The 22388-nt window shown below is 42.7% G+C and overlaps 1 protein-coding gene across 1 annotated transcript; it reads left to right on the top strand.

Moving 5' to 3' along the window:
• The first annotated feature begins 638 nt into the window (after positions 1 to 638).
• On the top strand, positions 639 to 21697 carry CTDSPL2 (CTD small phosphatase like 2). The gene is made up of 13 exons (XM_075273082.1): positions 639 to 776; positions 11084 to 11297; positions 11418 to 11556; positions 13551 to 13700; positions 13800 to 14015; positions 14240 to 14318; positions 14905 to 15016; positions 15413 to 15499; positions 16079 to 16141; positions 16612 to 16691; positions 16798 to 16924; positions 18646 to 18741; positions 20186 to 21697. Exons 2-13 carry the CDS (start codon positions 11106 to 11108, stop codon positions 20249 to 20251), a joined length of 1407 nt encoding a protein of 468 aa, XP_075129183.1. The 5' UTR covers positions 639 to 776; positions 11084 to 11105; the 3' UTR covers positions 20252 to 21697.
• Positions 21698 to 22388: the final 691 nt, after the last annotated feature.

Raw genomic sequence — 22388 nt, forward strand, 5'->3', positions numbered from 1 at the left:
GCAATGGAAAAAAAAAAACAAAAAAAACTCTGGTCTGGCAAGTGTGAACACTCCCTAAGCGGTATGTGTCCCCAGTGTGCCAATGGGTGGACATAGTAAAGTCCAGCATCATAGACTGGCAATGTACATATGTGATCACCACTCTCTTCATACTGGGAATACTGGTACCCCTCTTTCTCAGGGAGGGCACATTGCTGGCATTGGTTGGCATATTTTGGGTCCATGAACATATTAGGCTACATCATACACTTTAGGTACATGGTATATATTTGTAACACTGTGTATTGTGATAGTTTATACCTTTTCTTTACTAGGGGGCAGTGTACATGTTTTTCATACTGGAATATAGTATGTTTTTATGTGAACCTTATCCTACACTGTTATGCCTGTGGGGTTGTACTCGCCCTTGCTCAGAGCACTCGCCCCTTGGGCTTCTCTGGTAGCCCTGACATGGTTCCCCACAGGTGCTCGGTAACACTTGTGAGCAGCAGGGCATTGTGGCGCTCCATCCATTCCTTCCCACAGACTGTACACAGCTCCCTCCCTCCTTGTACTCTCCACATTCCCTCCCCCCTCCCTACGCACAGTCTGGCCGCGCATGCGCACTGCGCTGTATCCGGGTCCTGCGTTCCCTCGGTCGGCGGGAAATGGCGCCCGGGATTTAGCTGCCGCGGTTCGGAGATACGGAGGACACTCGGCCCGGGGAGGCGAAGAATAATTCAGTAACACCCTGTGATTTCACCGCTTCTTACCCGGAGCCCACCGGGACACTCCAGGTAGAGATTAATATAGGCTGTGGATGGGGAGAGGCCTTCGGGGGAGAGAGGCCCGGGAACGGTCGGTGTGTGTACACACACGAATCCTCCCTCCTCCTGTGCGGCCGTGTAGTGTGCGGGGGAGGCGGGGACCACCGAGGTGTGTGCGGGCCAGGTGACGGGCATGTGCGGCCACAGCGCTCTGTGTATATAGGTGTACTGCTAGATGGCATTTCTGTGTATATATGTATGTGTACTGCTAGATGGCATGTCTGTATATATGTGTACTGCTAGATGGCATGTCTGTATATATGTGTACTGCTAGATGGCATGTCTGTGTATATATGTGTACTGCTGGATGGCATGTATATGTATGTATATAGGTGTACTGCTAGATGGCATGTCTGTGTGTATATATATGTATACTACTAGATGGCATGTCTGTGTATATATGTGTACTGCTAGATGGCATGTCTGTGTATATAGGTGTACTTCTAGATGGCATGTATGTATATAGGTGTACTGCTAGATGGCATGCATGTGTATATAGGTGTACTTCTAGATGGCATGTATGTGTGTATATGTATATATGTGTACTGCTAGATGGCATGTCTGTGTATATAGGTGTACTGCTAGATGGCATGGCTATGTATATATGTGTACTGTTAGATGGCATGTATGTGTGTATATATGTGTACTGCTAGATGGCATGTATGTGTGTATATAGGTGTACTGCTAGATGGCATGTATATGTGTACTGCTAGATGGCGTGTGTGTGTATATGTATACATGTGTACTGCTAGATGGCGTGTCTGTGTGTGTGTGTGTATATATATATATGTATACTGCTAGATGGCATGTCTGTGTGTGTGTGTACTTCTAGATGGCATGTCTGTGTGTATATATGTAAGTATATATGTCTACTGCTAGATGGCATGTCCTGTGTGTGTGTGTGTATGTGTGTGTGTGTACTGCTAGATAGAATGTCTGTGTGTGTGTGTGTATATATATATATATATATATATATATAGTGTGTACTGCTAGATGGCATGTCTGTGTGTGTATACATGTGTGTGTGTGTGTGTGTACTGCTAGATGACATGTCTGTGTGTATATATGTGTACTGCTAAATGGCATGTGTGTGTGTGTGTAATGCTAGATGGCATGCCTGTGTACTTATGTATGTAGGTGTACTGCTAGATGGCATGTATGTATGTGTATAGGTCTACTGTAACATGGAATGGCTATATGTATGTATTTATATATGTGTGTGTATATGTGAGCACAAACATGTATTGTGTCCTGCTGTATGTTTGCTGTGTAATGTATGTGTGTGCATGCAGGTACCTGTATGTGTTGTGCAGTTACTTGTGCTCAGTGTATATATATATGTGTGTGTGCGGGTACCTGTGCACTGTAGATGTGCGTATATATAATGTGTATGTGAGATGTATATGAGCGTGCAGTTGTGTGTGTAGATACTTGTGTTGGGTATCTGTATGTGTGCAGGTACCTGTCTTATCACTGTGTGTATACATGTACTGCTATGTGTTATGTACAGTATCCAGGCACTTGTACATAGTGAATACAAAGTCTTCAGCTACCTGTATGTTATGCGCATATGTGTATATAGTGTACAGGCTGTGTTTATACCCTGGTGCGCTGGCTGTCCTGATTTCTACCATGTGACTGTACATACACATGGGCAAGTGTAGCAGCACAGCAGGTGTGTGTGTATCGAGATAGATAGATAGATAGATAGATAGATAGATAGATAGGAGATAGATAGATAGATAGATAGATGATAGATATGTGATAAATAGATAGATAGATAGGAGATAGATATCCATTGTTTACAGCACTACATCCAATAATATTTATGTTACTCCTGGGAATAAAAATAATAATCCCTAAGCGGCTACATTCACATCTGTGTTGCCCGTAAGCCCAACAGACCACATTCTAGTCATTGGGACCCCTCTGGTTTTTCATTATTTGACAGATCTGTTTTATTGTTTAATCTGTTCTTCTGGTCCATTGTAGGATTAAATGATGCAGATGTGAACACACCCTTAGTGAGGCCCTTGGGTATGGCCTGATATGTCATTGTCCCATCCGTAGGAATGCATTGACCTTGTTTACATGGAGGTGCCCTCTGTTTAGTAAGTACATGACATGGTCAGCCTGTGCCTGTCAAGTACATGGGAATTATTCTTAGACTTTTTTTTTATATGGGAAATATTAGATTCCTTGTTCTGGAGATAGCAATACCAGGGTTATGCTGGGCAGGTAAAAAAAAAAAAAAATCCGCAGTGTTGGCAAAGTGGGCGAGATGGGTAGAATCCGCAGCAGAGAAATTGACCTGTGGAGCAGATCTTAAATCCATTACATGTCGGGCCACACGGTGGCTCAGTGGGTAGCACTGCAGCCTTGCAGCGCTGGACTCCTGGTGTTCAAATCCCGTCAAGGGCATAAAACCATCTGCAAGGAGTTTGTATGTTCTCGCCGTGTTTGCATGGATTTCCATCCCATATTCCAAAAGGACATACTGATAGGGAAAAATGTACATTGTGAGCTCTACAAAAAAAATAAAATCTATAACTTGTTGATTGATGTAGCAGAGTTTTAGTCGTTGACATACATATATATATATAGTGTGTGTATGTGTATATATATATATATATATATATATATATATAATTTCAGATTCTGTATGGTCTTCAGTGCAAATTTAATTACACCAATTTATTTCCATGTTTGTGAGAGTAGTCCTATTTTATTGTTTGTTGAGGATAGGTCTGCCATTGCAGAATACAGGCTGCCACTTAGTAGGTACAGCTACTTTCTCCTTGCTGTTTATATAAGAGGCAATTCCAGTAATATTCTGCTCTATTCTTTGAGTAGTTCCATGGTAGTGTCGATCAATACATGGGTTCTTGCTGTGTTTGCACCTCCATCTACATGTGGCAAGATAAATACATTTAGTTGTATAGATCCTTTCACCTCTGACATTCTGTTCCTTGTAATAACAGATTATATGTTACCCAAACCCTTCTGGCTCTGTGCCATACTATTATAGTGTGCTGAGTTCCCCGCTAACACTCCGTGCTGTAATAATACGGCGCCATAGTGCAGCAGGCACAAAAGCTTGAATTGGGGCTGAGCTGCGGTTACACGGCTCAGCCACTACACAGTGTACTGAGCTGTCGATTTCTGACGCTGTGCGTTGTGCTCCAAACTGCTGATCGAAGGGGTGTTAGGTGTTGGACCCCCACTGATGTGATCGTGATGAACTATCCAGTTTTGGAAATCCCTTTAAGGTACAATTGAGGCTGCATCAATAAGGACGAGTTCACATGGAGGATTTTGTAGTGGACTCTGCCAGAGTCTTGGGTGGGTTCACCTGAAAAACAGAACAGATATTTTTTTCATTTATTTATTTTGTAGCCAATATATATATATATATATATATATATATATATATATATATATATAATTTTTTTTTTTTTTTTTTTTCTCAGCTAATAGACTCCCATTGAAATAAATGGAACGTCGAATTTTTGCTGAGGAATCCTGCATCATTTTCTGGGTTACCAATGCAGGCCATTGTCGTTCCGTTGCGGCTTTCCTCCGCTGTTATGCCTACAGGAAATCTCCAGCTGTGGACTTCGCGGCAAGATCGAGCAGGGCGCTTACTTTTCAGCGCTCTGCTGCAATCTCTGCTGCCCATTGATAACAGTGTGAGGTGGAATCTGGGGCAGAATCCACCCCCAAGTCTACAGGACAGTATTTTGCAGGGACTCCTAGCGTCATAGATAATTATACTGTGGGGTGTCCATCCCCCAACATAGTGTATAACCTGCTAAATCTGGCACATACATAGGGATTTAGTCACGTGTCCCCGACTCAGTAGTATGAAACCAGCGTGATAATGAGGCCCTACATTGTGGAAACGCAGCTTTTTTTGTTGCAGATTTTGTTGCGGTTTTTTGAGCCAAGACCAGGACTAGATTGAGCAGAAGTTAGAAGTATAAATACTTCCTATATATTTACAATTCCATTTGTAGCCATTCTTGGCTATGGCTCAAAAAACTGCAACAAAATCTGCAACAACAAAAAAAGCTGCGTTTCCGCAATGTGGGGCCTCAGTCTTATAGTGCAGATGGAGATGAGACTGATGTGTTACTGCTGATTCTCGGCTTAATGGGTTATTCCCATCTTGCCAAATTTCTGCTGAGATGGGAGTAAGTGTTCACCATCCATAAGAATAATAACTTTATTTATAGAGCGCCAACATATTCCGCAGCACTTTACAAATCAGAGGACACATGAATGGACAATATGAGACATTGCAGTGTGACAAAGAAAATAATATATCAAACAGTAAGAGTGAGGGCCCTGCTCGCAAGAGCTTACAATCTGTGAGTGCTGGTTTACGCTGTTCCCATAACTCACATAGAGGTGAATGGGAGCTATGGAAATGGCAGAGCACAGCTGACCTACACTGTTTCCGTAGTTCCAGTTATACTAGGGTTTGGAACTTGGGAGTCATTTTATTTCCATTTCGGCAGCGATTTGGCGACATGGTAATTACCCATGAATACTTGCTGCTGTAAAAGGGTCTAGTTATACATGGCGGTTGTGCTTCAGTCCTTGTCGCACCCCATAGAACCATAGCGATTAGCAGTAAAGCACCTGGGACTTTTGCTGCAAAGTTCTTGAGCCCTATGGGAACATCAGCAGCTCAAAAATGTGATGTGAATCTGCTGTAAGTGTAACAAGCTATGAAGAAATGACAATGTTTGCAGCAGATTTGGATTGATCCACTGCATCTGAAAGGGAGCAATGTTGCAGTAAGTGTTAATAAAATAAACTTCGCTTGCATAAGCCCTGTAGTAACATGTGTCCGTATTAAAAGGCAATAAACAGACCCAGGTTGAGGGTCATGTACGTTTGGTGGGTTAGGAAAAGGTTGTGCAGACATGAGATTGTGGGACTACAAGGTTAGACTACACAGGATTAGTTTGTTGTCTGTTACCATGGAGATGCATAGATTTGTGCAAGAGCTGGAAAGACAAAATACTAGGAAATTTTTCATTAAAGGGATCCTATCATTCAGGACAAATTTTTTGTCCCTAACACGTAGGAATAGCCTTAAGAGACGCTATTCTTCTCCTACCTTTAGATGTCTTCTCTGCGCCGCCGTTCCGTAGAAATCCCAGTTTTCACCGGTATGCAAATGAGTTCTCTCGTACACTGGAGGCGTCCCCAATGCTGCCAGAGACCTCTCCAGCGCCGCCTCCATCTTCTTCAGAAACGGTCTCTTCCGGCGCAGGCGGTGACACTTGTAGGCCTCCGGCAGAGCCGACTGCGCATGCCCAGAGGCCACAAGAAAGTGGCTGCATACTTGCTGTGTAAACGGCCATTTTTCTTGTGGCCGTGGGCATGCGCAGTCTGCTCTGCCCGAGGCTTAAAAGTTTCTTCACTACAGCTGCTTATGTTGCATAGGGGCTGTGCCTATTGCCGCTCTCACCCATTCACTTGTATGCATGTGACATTGAGCAGCTGATCTGTGGGGTTGTCTGATCTGCACTGCTCCGATATTGATAAAGGACATCCTCACTTATAGATGCTATCTGTATTATACAGCCATCACCTCTTATAACTGCGATGGGCTGTTTAACCCCTTAGATGTTATGGCTATTAGAAGATGAGAGCACAGTATTCTCAGAACTTTGCACTAACATAGTTGGGGCTCAGCAGGGCCAGGTATGGTCTGCTACACACCAAAAAAAATACCATAATTTACTCTAGAAACTGGTGTGAATAGCGCAGAATCTTTCATTTGTGGCACACAGTCGTGCCAAATATTTTTTAAGACCAAGGATTTGCACCACTAACTAAGGTAGGGGATAAGTGTTTGATCTTTTGGGTCGGACTACTTGGACCCCCGTCATCATGAGGATACACGTTCCCAAGTGTGGCCACCTCTCCCCTCACTTCTATAGAACGTCTGTGATGGTAATCTGCAACACTGCCATGCCCGCACGTCCACTGCCCCAGTCACACAGGGCACTCATTATTGTTAGGAGTCCCAGGGGTTGGATCCCCAGCCATAATACACAAGAGAACAGCTAAGTTTTAGGAGTGGGAAAAAAACCTCTCCAATAATTTTGGCACATTTTACCATACTTGTACATTCCCCACCAAAACAGCAGGGGTCTGGATCATAAGGTTAGGGTTAGTCACAGTACAACTGCAACCTCTCTGGAACTCCAGTGCATTTCAATGGGGAGACAGAGGGATACATGACCACTGACAGCTGGGTGTTAGCATTGTTTTCTTTGTCATTGATACCCACCATACAGTAACACCCAATTGTCTGTCCATAAATTTCCAGGAGGTATAACAGAGTGACAGCATACCAGTGTATTCCATAATTGTTATATTGTAGGGAATGCAAGTATTTCCTAAAATAGAAGTGTCAGGAGAGGTCGCAGATCCTATTTAAAGCGAACACTCCTCTTTTGACCACCAAACAGTATATAGAAAACTCCTTCATGTGTGACTCACATACACAAAAATAAAACCTGCTGGTACCCATGGGGCTGTGATCAGTAGGAACCATTGTATATACACTGACTCCTGAAGTCATTGGTTGCTGGCTCAGCTCCTGCAGCAGGCAGTGCATGCCAACCAGTTCAGGTGACCTGTCAGCAGCCATCTAGGATGTCACTTGTGGCTGACAAAATGGCCGCATCCATGTTCTGACTGATAACCATCTACGTCATCATCTTGTCCAGCTGTGTGAAGCAACAGGAGACGTCTATGAAGTGAGACGCCAGAAAGTTATGTGTCCCTTTTCATACCTGTGTGTAAATTACATAACCACCCCTTTAAATGTCAGCTAAATCAGTAAGATACAGCCTTAGGCCCTTGTTCACATTCAGTGCTGTCGTGTTTGCGTTCTATTTGTGTGTTGTGTCATAGGTTAAATTGTGATAAAAGGGACTACGAAAGAAGACGTTTGTCCATTAAAAGGATTGTTCTCTTGTCCACCATTGCTGCCGTGATGGGAGCCATTGTTCATAAGTGCTATGCTACATACTCTGGTGTTCCCATAACTCCCATAGAGGTGAATGGGTGCTGCGGAAACGATGTTGCACATTAAGCAATGTTGTTTCTTTAGCTGTCATTCAACTCTATTGGAGTTATGGGGACTAGGTTTGTGTTACTGTAAGTCTCGTCCTAGGGGGTCAGTACTTGAAGAGTTATTCCAATCTTGGCAAATTCCTGGCGAGATGTGAAACAACTGCTTGTAAGTTCACCAGCTCTCTTAAATGGCTATTTTATTCACACCCCTTGGGGGCAGGAGTGGCAGTTTTTACCCTCTAAGTGTACGTCCCTACTGATGAAGGGATAGATAGATACCCCTAAGCGTCAGTGTATTCATACTTTTCCAGGAGGAGAAACAGAGTAATTTTGCAATGCATCATTGGAAGAGAAGATGATCTACATTATTACGTAGAAAAATACGTTCCGTCTACCCAATGTTAGGAGAGCTGTCAGGTCTGCCAGAACCACATGTACCTTTTAAGCTGGAGGAAATTCCCATATGTCATGTAGATGTATGTCAAGGTGATGGGATTTGAGAAAACTCTATGTAAGTGCAGAAAGGTGGAGCTCTTGCGAAATACCTCAGTTCTATGCATACCCTAAGGGAGCGTTCATACTACTGTTGGATGTCCATATCTTAGGTGGGCATTCACATGGAGTAACGCGACGCTGATTCTGGCACGATAACTTGCGGCAGAATCAGTGCTGATAAAAAGACTCCCATTGACTTCAATGGGTTTCGTTTTCCACGCGAAACACATTGAAGTCAGTGGGAGGATTTTTTATTTATTTTTTATCAGTGCTGATTCTGCCGCGAGATATCGTACCAGAATCAGTGCCGCATTACTCCATGTGAATGCGCCCTTATAGGGTCCGTTTAAAATAAATAAATAAATGCACACCTATCATAACTGACACTAAGGCTAGGTTCACATCTGTATTTGAGCTTCTGCCTAAAATTGGCAGAGAGAGAAGTATTGCACGGGGGACTGCTCTCCAATGGTTTCCATATAAAATTGGTGAAAACCTGGCGGACCACATTATAATGAATGGGTTCCACGGTAACCACTTTTGACGGAGAGACCAACGCTATTGTGCACCTAGCGTAACTGATGGAAATGTGTCCCAGTTTTTTTTTATCGGACACATTAACATCAGTTGGTTTCTATTAATGTCTGTTTGTGTACCGTCAGTTTTTGGGAGGGGGGGGGGTTTGAGCATGCACAGAAACAAAACAGAACTAACAGACGGTATAAGTGATGACCATCTGATGTTTTTTTGTTTTTGTTTTTTTTTAAAAATGGCCACTTCACATCTGTCGAAGTCTGTTATTTTGAACAGGGCCAAAAGTCCTGCACCCTGTGTTATTCTCTGCACTAAAATAACGGACCTGTGACGGTTTGGGTGAAAACTGACACTAACAGACAGCAGATCAAATTGCATTGGAGTCAGTGGGATTTTTAACGGTTCTGTTAGTGTCCATTAGGAGCGGACACCAACACTAGTATGAACAAACCCCTTAGAATTGTCCTAACAATTCTCTGTTTCCTACATGCCGTGTAAAATGTTGTCATTTAAGACCTTAAAGGGGTTTGCTCATAAATACAGCTCATCCCTTGTCCACCCCGAGAGAATAGTTCCCTTGTACCCCTGTCTGAATGGAGCAACTAGTATGTAAACGCTCCATTCACTTCTATGAGACTGTTGAAGACACCTGGAGTACGGCGCTGTGCTATGGCGGCCTGCGCAATTGTCTCTCCATTCAGACATTTGTAGCAGGAGGCTTTGTTCTCGAGATTGAAAGCATGTAAAAAAAAATAAAGTTGCACAAATATGGTGTAATTTGAGAATTACATGTATGTTACTTGACAGCTGAAGCCATCCTTCTCCATATGTAACAATGGTTATATGGCCAGTGCTTTTATGTGTAATATTTTTGTCTAGATTCAGTTTCTTTTGTTATATTATTTTTTTTTTTTTTTTTTTTTTTTTTAATGGGCTCAATCTCCATGACAGTGAATATCTTGCTGAAGGGATACTTGTTGATCTTCAATATTTTACCTAATGCCCTCCTTTAAAGTAGTTTTCCCATCTAATATAGTGATGGCATTTCTGTAATAGCCTATTACTTTATTTTCCATTACCTCTGGGGCCTTCACATATCCCAAGAGTAAAGGAGCCATAGAAATGATTCAGTGCACCAACCTTCACACCATTTCCCTACACTCCAGTGTCTCAACCATTCTACTCTACTCAGGGGCTCAGGGCGGCCCATGGTCATGTGACGGGCGGCCCATGGTCATGTGACGGGCGGCCCATGGTCATGTGACGGGCGGCCCATGGTCATGTGACGGGCGGCCCATGGTCATGTGACGGGCGGCCCATGGTCATGTGACGGGCGGCCCATGGTCATGTGACGGGCGGCCCATGGTCATGTGACGGGCGGCCCATGGTCATGTGACGGGCGGCCCATGGTCATGTGACGGGCGGCCCATGGTCATGTGACGGGCGGCCCATGGTCATGTGACGGCACAGCTCAGTAATCGGTGCAATATTTTGTAATGAGCTGTCTGACCATCTCATGGCCATGGGGTGACAACAAGCAGAGATCTAGAAAACCATTAGGAATTGATACAGAAATTATATTAGAAAATTACTAACAATAACCTTTATTTGCTTGGTCTGAACAACCCCTTTAATCATTTAAATTTGAAGCACGAGTTGGGAACTGTTTTTGTTTTTTTGTTTTTTGTTGCCAGTCCTCGGAGAATCACTTTAAGTGCACCACCGACATCTCTCTGCTGTCAGAAGGGCGGGCCTTACTGCCTAGAGCCATAGCATTTTCCATAGCATTGTACTGTCAGTGTGGGGGGGGGTCCTTAGTACCCAGTGATGACGCTGAGTATTAAGGCCCGCCCTTCTGACAGTGAAGGGATATCGGTCTCCCTGGGGGCATACTGTCAAAGCTGACAATGCCCTGAATTCAGTCAGCTTTCCATCGATATATAAAACCAGTAGTGTCAGAGGACGCGACAGGTCCTCTTTAAGTTTACAAAACCACTTTGGCTATGGTCTATGGATTTCTGTGGGTGACACCCTGGTGTGAAGTGTATCTTCTTTTTAGAAGCGTGATGACTTTCTTATTTTGTAAGATTATATATAAGTATACATGTGTCTTATTTACCCTTTTAAACTAGTATTTTCATTTGCAGCTTTTATGTGGCGCTCATAAAGATGAGGCTAAGGACGCGGAAGGGGTCTCCGCGCAGCAGTCACGGGCCTGCCGGACGCACTGCACGTACTAAGAGGAAGCACTCAGAAGAAGAGGAGGAGGAGGAGAGCTCTCCTCTTGCAGAAAAGTTGTCCAAACCAGACACTGGTCTGCTGTCCACCATAAAAAATTTCATCAAAGGCAGCACAACAAAGGTAAATGTGAGCTGAGTATGCATGAAACTCACTGCTGAGGTTTTGTGTGCAGTTTTTGTCATTGGTCTTTAGTTTGATACAGTAACAAGATCTTACATGACATCTTTTCTATATCACTAGGAGGATCGAGAGAACCCCGCAAAGCGGAGTAGGGTGGAGCGTGACCTCGATAACAACCTCATCACCTCAACTCCACGTACTGGTGACAAACCAAGCAAGCCCATTGCACGTGTCCGGCGGAAAAGTCAAGTTAATGGAGGTAAAGGCAAGGCGCACTGTGCAATCCTTGACAAGCACATATACTAGGTTATTGCACTCATTTTCTTGGTTCCTATTGGTTAGGAAATATTGGCTCAGTGTTACTGTTGAGGTTGCGAATTGACTTTGGTGTAAATTTGGTGCATATAGTTTGACCTAAACTTTTTACAACTTGCTAGACACGTGGGTGTGGTTTAAATGCACCGAGACGTCCCAATAATGCGCCAAAACTGTGTCTTGAAATTATGGCTCAAATTAAGTCAACTAAAAGGTGGTATAACCTTAGTATAAACGGTCTAAAGATACAGCAGATTTATCATCCAGCTTCATACGTGGCCAATCTGAGCCATTGTGTACTTGGCCAATTTTTTTTTTAACATACGTAGATTTATATATAGGAAATCTGTAGCATACTCAGTTGCCTATAATTATAGTGATCGCTCCCACCAGAGCTATAGAGTTGGCCTACAATCGCACAACCATGGTATAAAATGTCTATTTTTCACCGTTTTGCACCCAGTGTATGGAGAGATCTGTAAAAATGGACAACAATTGAGCATGACCCATAGTTTTGCAGTCCGTTATAATGGCCTGTCATAATATCATTTATGTAGATAGACCTTGAAGGTAATGCGCCCATGTTATGGCTAATTTTGGGTGGAGTCTGTAAAAATTTCCTGATTCTGACTTGAAAACATTGACTATTTTTACTGCTTCTACTGTCCATGGCTGTTGGAGCTGGAGATAGGGCGGGTTCACATCCGCGCCCCGGTCTCCGCTTTGTGGGTTTACGTCTTCCTCCAACAGGAGACGGAACCCCAGCAGTCAGTGTCTGCCTGTGAGTGTCTTCTGGTCTTCACGGCGAAACAGTTTTTTTTTTTGTTGTTTTTTTTAATAACTGGGCACAAAGTCCTGCATGTCCAACTTTGTGTCCGGTTAAAAAAAAAAAAAAACTTTTTCGCCTTGGAAAGGCAGAAGATGCTCACAGGCGGCCACTTTGCAAACCCATTCCGTCTCCTGTCCAGTTTCTCGGGAAGAAGATGGAAAACTGAAAGCAGAGACGGGGCGCAGGTGTGAACCCGCCCTTAGGCTGTGGAGAAATAGAAGAGCCAGAGTCGGTGGTTTGTCTTGCCGACTACAACCCTGGCTCTCACTGACCAATTGTGTTGTGTTGTATTTGTGGTTTTCTTTTAGGTCTTGGCTTATCAGAAATTATCTCGCCGTGAGCAGCATTCTGGGCTCCCCTTGTGAGATGTTTGTGGAGTTAATAGGCCAGCCATACACATAAGACTTCAGACAGCCATTTTGCAGCCATCCAGTCAATGATGAGATCGTTCGTACAAGCGATCCCACCATCAACCTTAAGGGGGAATGTATCACCAAAAAAAAGGTTGAGTTGCCTCCAGTCTGCCTATGGCCATGAGTGCTGTAAAGCAAATTACTAAATGCTGGTACCAAAGCAGAGGAGAAGTTCAGGCAAGATGTTAGTTATGTACAGGAAATAGAATTAAAAAAAATACAAATGCAGATTAGATTTCTTGTTCTAATATATAATTGTCGATACATTCCCTTCAATGTGTGTGGTCAGTTCTTACAGCTTCCTTTAGTAATTGATAAGTACCTGCTGACTGATCTAGATGGGGGAAAGAATAAGTTACTGGTCGGAAACCTTCATCCAGTGCAAAATTTTATTCATAGTCAGTCGAATTAAACCCACCTCCCCATGCCCCGTCATAGACTAATTCACTGTGAGAATATAAGCCAATATCTGTTGACTCCTGTATAAGAGCGCTAGCATTGTCTCTCATGTATGAGTAGGGTTTCATCCACATGTGGCTGCAGGTTCATTGGAGTGGACCCTAACACCAGTAGCCCAGTTTCAAGGGGTCAGATATGACTTGTGTGTGCCGTCCTGCTCATCGATTGCATTTCTTAGATTTTATGGTCCGTTTCTTTGTTTTTACAGTAACCCTTCTTTCCTGTATCTTATTGCAGAAGCTGCAAGTTATGAGGTGACCCCTCAACATCTGAAACAAAATGGAAAGCTGGATGATGCATCTGTTGCAACCAGCCCACCCAGGACCACACTGCTGGGGACCATTTTTTCTCCCGTCTTCAACTTTTTCTCACCAGCAAACAAAAATGGTAAGCGTTTCATGTAAAATCAGTTGTCTATTGACCATCGTATTAGCATTACCTTTTTATATAGTTCATTATTTTTGACCTTCATTATCTGTATTGCAGGCACGTCTGGATCAGACTCTCCCGGGCAAGCGGTGGAGGCGGAGGAGATAGTGAAACAATTGGAAATGGAGCAGGTGGATGAAATCAGCACCAGCACCACCACATCCACTAATGGGACGTCCTACCCCAGTCAGGTGACACCTGTCCGTACAGCAGCCAATAGCTGGCTAGAGGCTGGTGAGGAGGCCCCGGAGCGGGACATCCCAGCATTAACAGGTTAGTTGCCTTATCTTATTGCAGTAGAAAAATACTGTTTAATCAAACTACAACCTGTAAGAGAAAGTAAGGCCTACATTCTTATTAGTTGCTCTAGGTTTCAATTCACTTCTCCATCCTCCGTTTACATAACTACCACTTATTCCAAGTTCTACCTATTGTGTGTTTATACAACTCGCATATCTTGATGTGTTTGTTTTTGGGTTTTTTACCTTCTCTCCTAGCCCCAGTGTCCCCCGACAGCGGTTACTCCTCTGCACATGCTGAAGCGGCATATGAAGAAGACTGGGAGGTCTTTGACCCGTGAGTTACAGTTTTCTTTTTAGAAGTGTTTATTTTTTTTTTCCCCCTTTTCATCTTTTGTTTTTTTTGTGTTTTCTTGTTTATTTGAGAATCTGAAGTTTTTGTATCAGTTTTTCATTGTTTGTTACCAAAACCAGAAGTGAATTCAAAGGAATGGAAAATAGATTTAAGTGACTTGTACTTCTCCTGGATCAGCTTCTGGCTTTCTATCAAAAAGTGCCATGCTGTTTTACCCAAACTGTGTTGGAACCCACCTGTAACCCATTTGCACAAGGGAAGGGACTCATTTAGTGTTGGTTCTTCAACAGATCGTATACAAGTTACTGCCCCCAACTCCATAAATGGCTGACAGCCATGGTCAGACAGAAACTGTAAAACACTTCGAGTTTATTAAAAAGCCAGTGGTTGATTCCTATAAAAGTAAATATGTTGCGCACTATGTATCTAGATACACAGTATTCATAAATATAATATTATAACTATTCCTTTTTTACTAGCTCGGTCACAACATATTAACGTTCATCTCTGCTGTCTGTTTGTCCTACCTCATTTGTAAGAGCGCTAATGCCTCCTCTCTTTACTGTAGATACTATTTCATTAAACACGTACCACCCCTGACTGAAGAGCAACTCAACAGGAAGCCAGCTCTCCCCTTAAAGACCAGGAGTACACCAGAGTTCTCCCTTGTCCTGGACTTGGTAAGATGTTGCTTCTATGGACTTTCAGAGTGCGTCTATGGGGGAGATTTATCAAAACTCACTTCTTACGGTCTTTGATGTACCCTCTGTGTGTCAGAAATGCAAATCTACACCAGCCAAAAGCTGGCAAAGCTTTAAGCTATAAATTATGCCAGTTTTTGGTGTGACTTGCAAGTTTTTTAGTTTTTAGTGTGTTTATAGTAAACGTGTCTTGCTGTCAGACCATCCCCCCACTAAGCCAAAGCCACTTTCAGAAAAATGTGGGGCATCACAGCAAAATGTCTAATTTATTTGTGTGAAACTGGTCCTCTGTGGCTTTTTTATTGGCATGTGTATTTTTATTCATTCCTGGTTTTTGTTGTTATTCTTAGTGGAATGTTCTTATTGTTTTTCCAGGATGAGACCCTTGTACACTGCAGCCTCAATGAGCTGGAAGATGCTGCCCTGACATTTCCAGTGCTGTTCCAAGATGTCATTTACCAGGTGGGCGTCACCTTGAGACTTGCGGTTTGTACACATTGCGCCAATTTTGATGGTGGAGATTATGAGTTTTTGAATGGTTTGGCAACCTATACATGAAATTAATTTTCTATGATATCGTCAACATTTTTATGTTTACAAAGGAATCTGTTGGGCTGTTTGGGATCACTGAAATCATCAGCTGGGGTTTAGGGTCCCTTACCTGTCATAGGCATCCTTAGCAGATTCCCTGTGCACAATGAGATGAGTCTGCTGAGGGATCCTAGTGCAGGTGCCTTGTGTACAGTGAAGCTGAGGTCAGTTCATCGCCAGTCACTTGTCATGCACGGTGAAGCGGAGTGTACTGATCTCTATTTACTGGGCACATTGCACACGTGCCGGAACCTCTCATTGGGCACAGGGGATCTTCAGCCTTTGACTCCTGCGGATGTTTACAGCAGAATATCCAGGGTAGGGGCCCTAAGTAGCCTTTCCTCAATAGGATTGACCGATGGCTTTTATTCTAGGAACAATTGGTCTAATTTTTGCAAATTTGATTCTTCTCTTCGACCTAGCTTTTTAATAAACTTTATTTAATTGCAGGTTTATGTGCGGTTAAGGCCTTTCTTTCGTGAGTTCTTAGAACGTATGTCTCAGATTTATGAGGTAAGTACCTAATGAACATTCAGATTTATAATTACTTTGGCACACTGTGTATATCGGTTGGCTGTGGCTTACAAGAATGTCCCTTAAAGGGCACTTTGCTTTACTGTTATTGAAAATTACCCACCCTTGCCTCAAGCCTACTTTAACATATCGCAATCCTTTTTTTTTTTTTGGATACATACGATACGTGACAACTGGTTCATTTAGGATATGTCCAAACATGGGGTGCAGTTATTTAATCTGCAGCATGCCAATTTCTTTTGCAGATTTCACCCTTTTCAATATTAAAGATGAATTCCGCAGCAAATGTGTATGTTTTGCATGCAGATTTTGCCACTGATTTATTGCAGATTTTGCTCTTGAGTTCTTCTCTTATGATTGATATAACTTTTTTTTCCTCGCTGTTGTGGCCTCTGCATAAAACAGATGTTTCCCCCTTTTCCTAAATGTTTTATTCTTGTGCATCACAGATAATCCTTTTCACGGCCTCAAAGAAAGTCTATGCAGACAAATTATTGAATATTTTGGATCCCAAAAAGCGGCTGGTCAGGTAGGTTCACTCACTTTATTCAATGACCCACCAAGCTCCAGAAATATTTTCTTCCTCCGTTGTGCAGCTCTAATGCTTCTCCCCTTTCTATTTTCTTGTTTCTCAGACACAGACTGTTTCGAGAGCACTGTGTTTGTGTCCAAGGGAATTACATTAAAGACCTAAACATCTTGGGGAGGGATCTTTCTAAAACAATCATCATTGATAACTCACCACAAGCCTTTGCATACCAGGTAAAATGTTTTTTCTTGTTTTTTTTATGTGTATATTGAAACATTTAAGACTAGTTTTATAAGTGCACAGTTCTCTCTACCGCCACCCTACACAGATCTGTAAGATCATGTTCCTGTGAGGTGTGAGCATGTTTGTAAGAAGGATCAGACTTTGTACTTGTGTAGATGGGCATCTATTAACATCTGGGTGTTGTGTAGGATGCCAGTAACTAGGCTTTACTGTGCATGTAGTCTTGCTGTGCGCTGCAGAGGCTGATGCTGGATGATAAATCTGATGTATCTTTAGACTGTCTAGACTAACTTTACACTGTATGTTTGTTGACCTAGATCAGTGGTTCTGAAGCTGCAGTATGTTTACCCCAGGGGGCACGATGCTCTGTCCTTGGGGGGTACATGTTGTGGCTAAGAAAAGCACTGGTCTATATTACATGTTGCAAAGCATTCAGATTTCCCCTGTGCAGGATGAATGCAGTGCACTTCCTCTCTCCTCCGGATCCTGAGTGCTCACTTGGTATGGATTTATTTGATGCGTTGTGTTGCATCTTGAGCCATGCCTTTTGTATCTATAGCCATAAATAGAATGTAAAGCATGTACGCCAGCTTGTTTGATGGCTAGAAATTGAGGACACATGAGTGTACAAAGCATAAATTTTTGGCGCCTGCCATTGTTGCACAGAAAGTTTATGAATTTTTGCAATTTTCCACAATGCTTGTCAGTGAGTGGGGTTGGAGAGCCTTGACATGACTGGTTTACTATCACTTGTGTCTTTAATATTCATTCTGTTTTATGCCCTTGGGGTGCTTTGTTCATCTAGTACATGAAATGTGACATGATTTTAGCTCTACCGACCATTTCCTAATCTTTTCTAATTTTTACTGATCTTGCACAAAAATCACAGAGCCCATAGCAAAATATAAAATGGACCTTTGCGCGCCCCCCCCCCCCCCCCCCTCAAATCTGGTATTTTCTGACAAAGTGACATAGTTTAACTTGTGTGGGAGAAAAATGGCTCACGTAAATCGTCAAAAATAAAATAAATTAAAAAAATAAACACCATATTTTTCTATGTAGTTTTATTTTTTTACCAGGAAGTAAATACACTCAGGTGTCCCCACAAGGAGCTCCAAATTCCTTGTTTCCATTCACATTGTAAATGATTAAGCCTTGCCTGTCTATACCAGTGCATATGAACTTCCTTAGAAATCATTAGGAGCTTTAAAATCTCTATGCAGTGAGCTCCCCCCAGTGGAGAATGCAGGAATAGCTTTTGATTTTGTCAGGAAGCAAAAGTTTTAGTGCCACACCCTCCTTCCACAATATAAGGGAGCCTTCACACGGAGTAAACACGCGTGTATTTTTGCAAAATACACGTGTAAAAATAAAACTCCCATTGACTTCAATGACTTTTTACAGGCGTATTTTTAAACGTGTAAAAAATATCATTGAAGTCAATGGGAGTCTTATTTTTACACGTGTATTTTGCAAAAATACACGCGTGTTTACTCCATGTGAAGGCTCCCTAAGGCATAAGTGTATAGCAGATGCATAGTATGGCTTCACGGAAGGTACACCACTGTATCCACGTTGTAGATCTGTGTATGTTTTTGGGATCTAAAGAAAAAATAGCCGTGCTGGAATCAGTGGAGGTGATGATAGGTAAAAGTTATTTTGCTTATAGTAAATTTGCTCCCTACGAATAGACTCTCTGCTCTCCTTACAGCTTTCCAACGGGATTCCCATTGAGAGCTGGTTTGTGGATAAAAATGACAAGGAGCTGCTGAAGCTTGTCCCTTTCCTGGAGAAGCTTGTAGAACTGGTAAGGATTCTTATTTCGTTTCTGGTGACGGCTTAAAAAAAAAAAAAAAAAAGCCACTGCTCTTTTCAATGTATAAACCATCCAGCGGGAACGCATTTTGGTTCTTCCTGCAGCGCTTTGAGCAGAAAGTTCACAGAGTTTTCCTCCGCGGACTTTCTGTATCAATTATATCTATGGGGAAGCCGCTGGTGTTTCCATAGATATAATTGCGGTTTTAAACGCAAGGTGGGCATGGGATTTGCATGAATCCCATCTACTTTACATTTACTGTAAACCGCTGCGATATTTCCCATGGCGTTTCCAGCCCGTGGGGACCCGACCTTAGATGAATACTCTGCTCCTTCTAAGTGAATGGGAGCGCAGCTGTAATACTGCAGCTATACCATGTACAGAGCCCCCCTGCTTTCATCTCTGTACTTTGTATAGTACCAGGCCTCGCACCAGTCTTGAAAACACAGTTGATTGGTGTGGGGGCTGGTTGTTATCCCCTCCTCAATCAGATATTAATACCCTATGATACCCTGTATATTTACCACAAGGTACAGCTGATTTCTGAGACTCTTTGTAGTTCACTTAATGGACCCTTTTTAGTAAGTAGGGATTGTCCAAAGCAGATAAGCAATGAGTGACCATATGTTTAAGCTGTTCAAACCTATGTTAGAAAATTACTAGTATTAAATAACTAAAATGAATTGGTATTTTCCTTTTTTTTTAACTGTAATTTTTATTGAAAATTTTTAACATGACAAATAAAAGAACATTGGTGAAAAATATACAAAAACAATAGAGGGCAGACACATTGCCAGTGCCGCAGTATAAAACAATGTAATAAATCACAATAGAAAGGTGCAGTGAAGAACAAGAGTACAAAGGGGGACAAACACACAGAGACAAAGAGGAGGGGAGGGGGGGGGGGACTGGGGAGAGGGTTACTAGGTCACAGGCCTCGCATGGCACAATAGGCGTCCCAAGGGAACCAGACGGAGCTGAAAGCATCTACATTATGGTTAAGACTGGCCGTCAGGGATTCAAGGCTCCGCACATCCTTAATGTGGGCCGAGAGTTCTGTAGTAGAAAGAGGGGCTGGGCTCCTCCAATGCTTGGCAATAAGAGTCTTAGTAGCCATGCAGAGGTGAAGAAACAATCTGGAAGTCTTGCTACCGAGGTGCCTGGGAGGGAGGTTCAAGATATATGTAAGGGGATCTACACCTTGTAGGAAGAGAGAGTCAGTTAATGTTCTGACCTCCTGCCAAAAACCCATAATAAGGGGGCAGGTCCAAAATATGTAATACAGGGTACCTAGAGCAGCGTTACAATGTCAACCCTGCATAGGAAGGGCAGGGTTCAAAGCATGAAGTTTATATTGTGTTTCCCTAAAAGTTATGCCCTGGGAAATGAATTAGTATTTTCTATTTTTAATGCTTTTTTGTTTCCCCCTTCTTAGAATGAGGATGTGCGGCCTCACATCAGAGACAGATTTCGCTTACATGACTGTTTGCCGCCAGATTAGAAGGACATCAAGGACCTGCAGGATCCCCTAACAGGGGGGGCAGCTTTGAGATGCCTGCAGGGGAGCAGAGCTGCACAACCACAGGACTGAAGCATACATGTACACAACCATTTGCCATAACTGCTGAAGGCATTTCTTTACTTTGCTGTCTAAAAAAAAAAAAAAAGAAAACGAAAAAAAAAAAAAAGAAAAAAAAAATTATATATGGGGAAAAAAAAGGAACGGTTTCACCGTGACGTGTTGTGACTGGTTTGGTGGCACATCACTGGGCAGCTTGGCCTCCTCCCAGGAATTATGTCTCCGAGAGAAACCCCGCTGTCTGTGAGCTGCAGATTGCATCCTATCCGCTGTTGAATAGTTTGTCCGTGTCAGCAGGAACGGAGAGGTTTTTCTCAATTTTTCGGATTTAACCTCCTACACAGTGATCCTTATTAGTGTAGATTATTCATTATCCATTCCTTGTATTTCAGTCGCTTCGATCTGTTCTAGTAGCCAAATTTTATTTTATTATTTTGTATGATATGTTTGGCTGTTCCTATTCTCTGCTTGCATAATGTGTTTTTTGTTTTATTTAGTTTTTTGTTTTTAGATAAAAATTAAATTCTTAAGGTTCAATCCATGTAAGCTCCATTTAGAAATACATATATCTTTTATATTTTATCTGTAATCCATTCTAGTACCTTTTTGAAACATAAAGCTTTTAAAAGGCAAAGTAGAGAGTGGGACTATGGAGGCTTGTACAGAAGGTGTGGGGCCTGCGTACAGTACAGGGGGGAGGGAGATGTATAACCTGTGACTAGGCCAGGATTCTGTTTTCACCTACTTTCCTCTCTGTCTGTACATGCAGATCCGTACACCCATGACACACATATAAATATATATATATTTACGTTCACACATGTATACACGCAGCCTCTCCCTCCTAGACGTATCCATCCACAGCTCTGGTACTGATGCAGCTAATTTGAATGGTGGGTATTTTTGTATGAGGTGCTCTGTCCTGCAGGGAAGAAGTGCAGAAGGTGTGGGTGCAAGGTCGCTTGCCGTTTCTGGCGGGTGCACTATGTTTCAGTGGTGCGTTCGCCGTGTAAAGAAAGAAGAGAAGGCACTTTTTTCCTTTTTTCTTTTTTTCTTTCTTTTTTTTTTTTTTTCTTCCTCCTTTTCTAAAAAAAAAAAGAAAAAAAAAGAGGTTTGTATTTTGTAAGCTTGTTCAGAGAGTACAGTATTGGAAATTAAAGCTCTACCGAGGAGGCTGTTCATCCTTTTTTGTTTCTATGTATATTACCTGTTTAACTGTATGCCATTTTATTGTATAAATTTACACATGGATTCATTTTCAAGTCACTCCTTAAAGTAAGGAGTTTTTTTTAGTAAGTTTTTAGGAAAACATTTAATTTTTGTATTTTTGATTTTAAAGAAAAAGCATGAGTTCTGTCATATTTTCAGTGTATTAATGAAGATTTTAACCTTTCCTCCGGGTGGCTGTTTTATTCCTTTCTATTTGTGTCTGGTCTTTGTGTATGGTCTATTCATTGTAAGCTTATTGGAACTGTATGGTTACTGGTTTAGTGCAAAGGGACGACAGAGGACTCCCTTGCACCACCAAACTAAAGCTAAGTTCACACGGATTTTTTTGGTCAGGATTTTGAGGCCGTATCCGCTTGAAAATCCTGACCAAAAAGATGGCTCCCACTGAAATCAATGGGAGCCACTCAGGTCTTTTTTCCGGGAGTCGTTTCTTCCAGCTCCTGGAAAAAAAGACAAGAGGTGCTCATTCTTCAGGCCATTTTGCCTCGCGATTCGGCCTGAAAACACACCATCCTCCGGACTAGGCCCATTCATTAGGCCAAATGCAGAGCGTGCGGCTGGATGCCGGTGCAGTTCAGTTGTGGCTTCCGCCTCAGGTTCTGGCCCAAAAAACTCCTTCTGAACTTACCCTAAGTCTCAGGCCTAATTCATACAGTCGACTCTCAGCCTGCGCTGTGAACAAGCACTCCCAGCCTGCCAGTGTCCAGAGATAACTCTCAGCCTGCGCTGTGAAGAAGCAGACACCGGGGATCCCTGGGCAGCCACAGAACGCCGCTGTCTCCTGCTCTCACGCTCCGTCCGACCCCGCCCACATGCCCGGCCCCGCCCA

Source organism: Leptodactylus fuscus, chromosome 5 (assembly GCF_031893055.1).
Source record: "Leptodactylus fuscus isolate aLepFus1 chromosome 5, aLepFus1.hap2, whole genome shotgun sequence".
NCBI classification, from domain to species: domain Eukaryota; kingdom Metazoa; phylum Chordata; class Amphibia; order Anura; family Leptodactylidae; genus Leptodactylus; species Leptodactylus fuscus.

Bases quoted from the DNA above. Each gene is read 5' to 3' on its own strand.
- CTDSPL2 (XM_075273082.1), top strand. From the start codon at position 11,106: ATGAGGCTAAGGACGCGGAAGGGGTCTCCGCGCAGCAGTCACGGGCCT. The intron at 14,016-14,239 runs GTTAGTTGCCTT...CTTCTCTCCTAG, and splicing joins GGACATCCCAGCATTAACAG to CCCCAGTGTCCCCCGACAGC. The intron at 14,319-14,904 runs GTGAGTTACAGT...TCTTTACTGTAG, and splicing joins GACTGGGAGGTCTTTGACCC to ATACTATTTCATTAAACACG.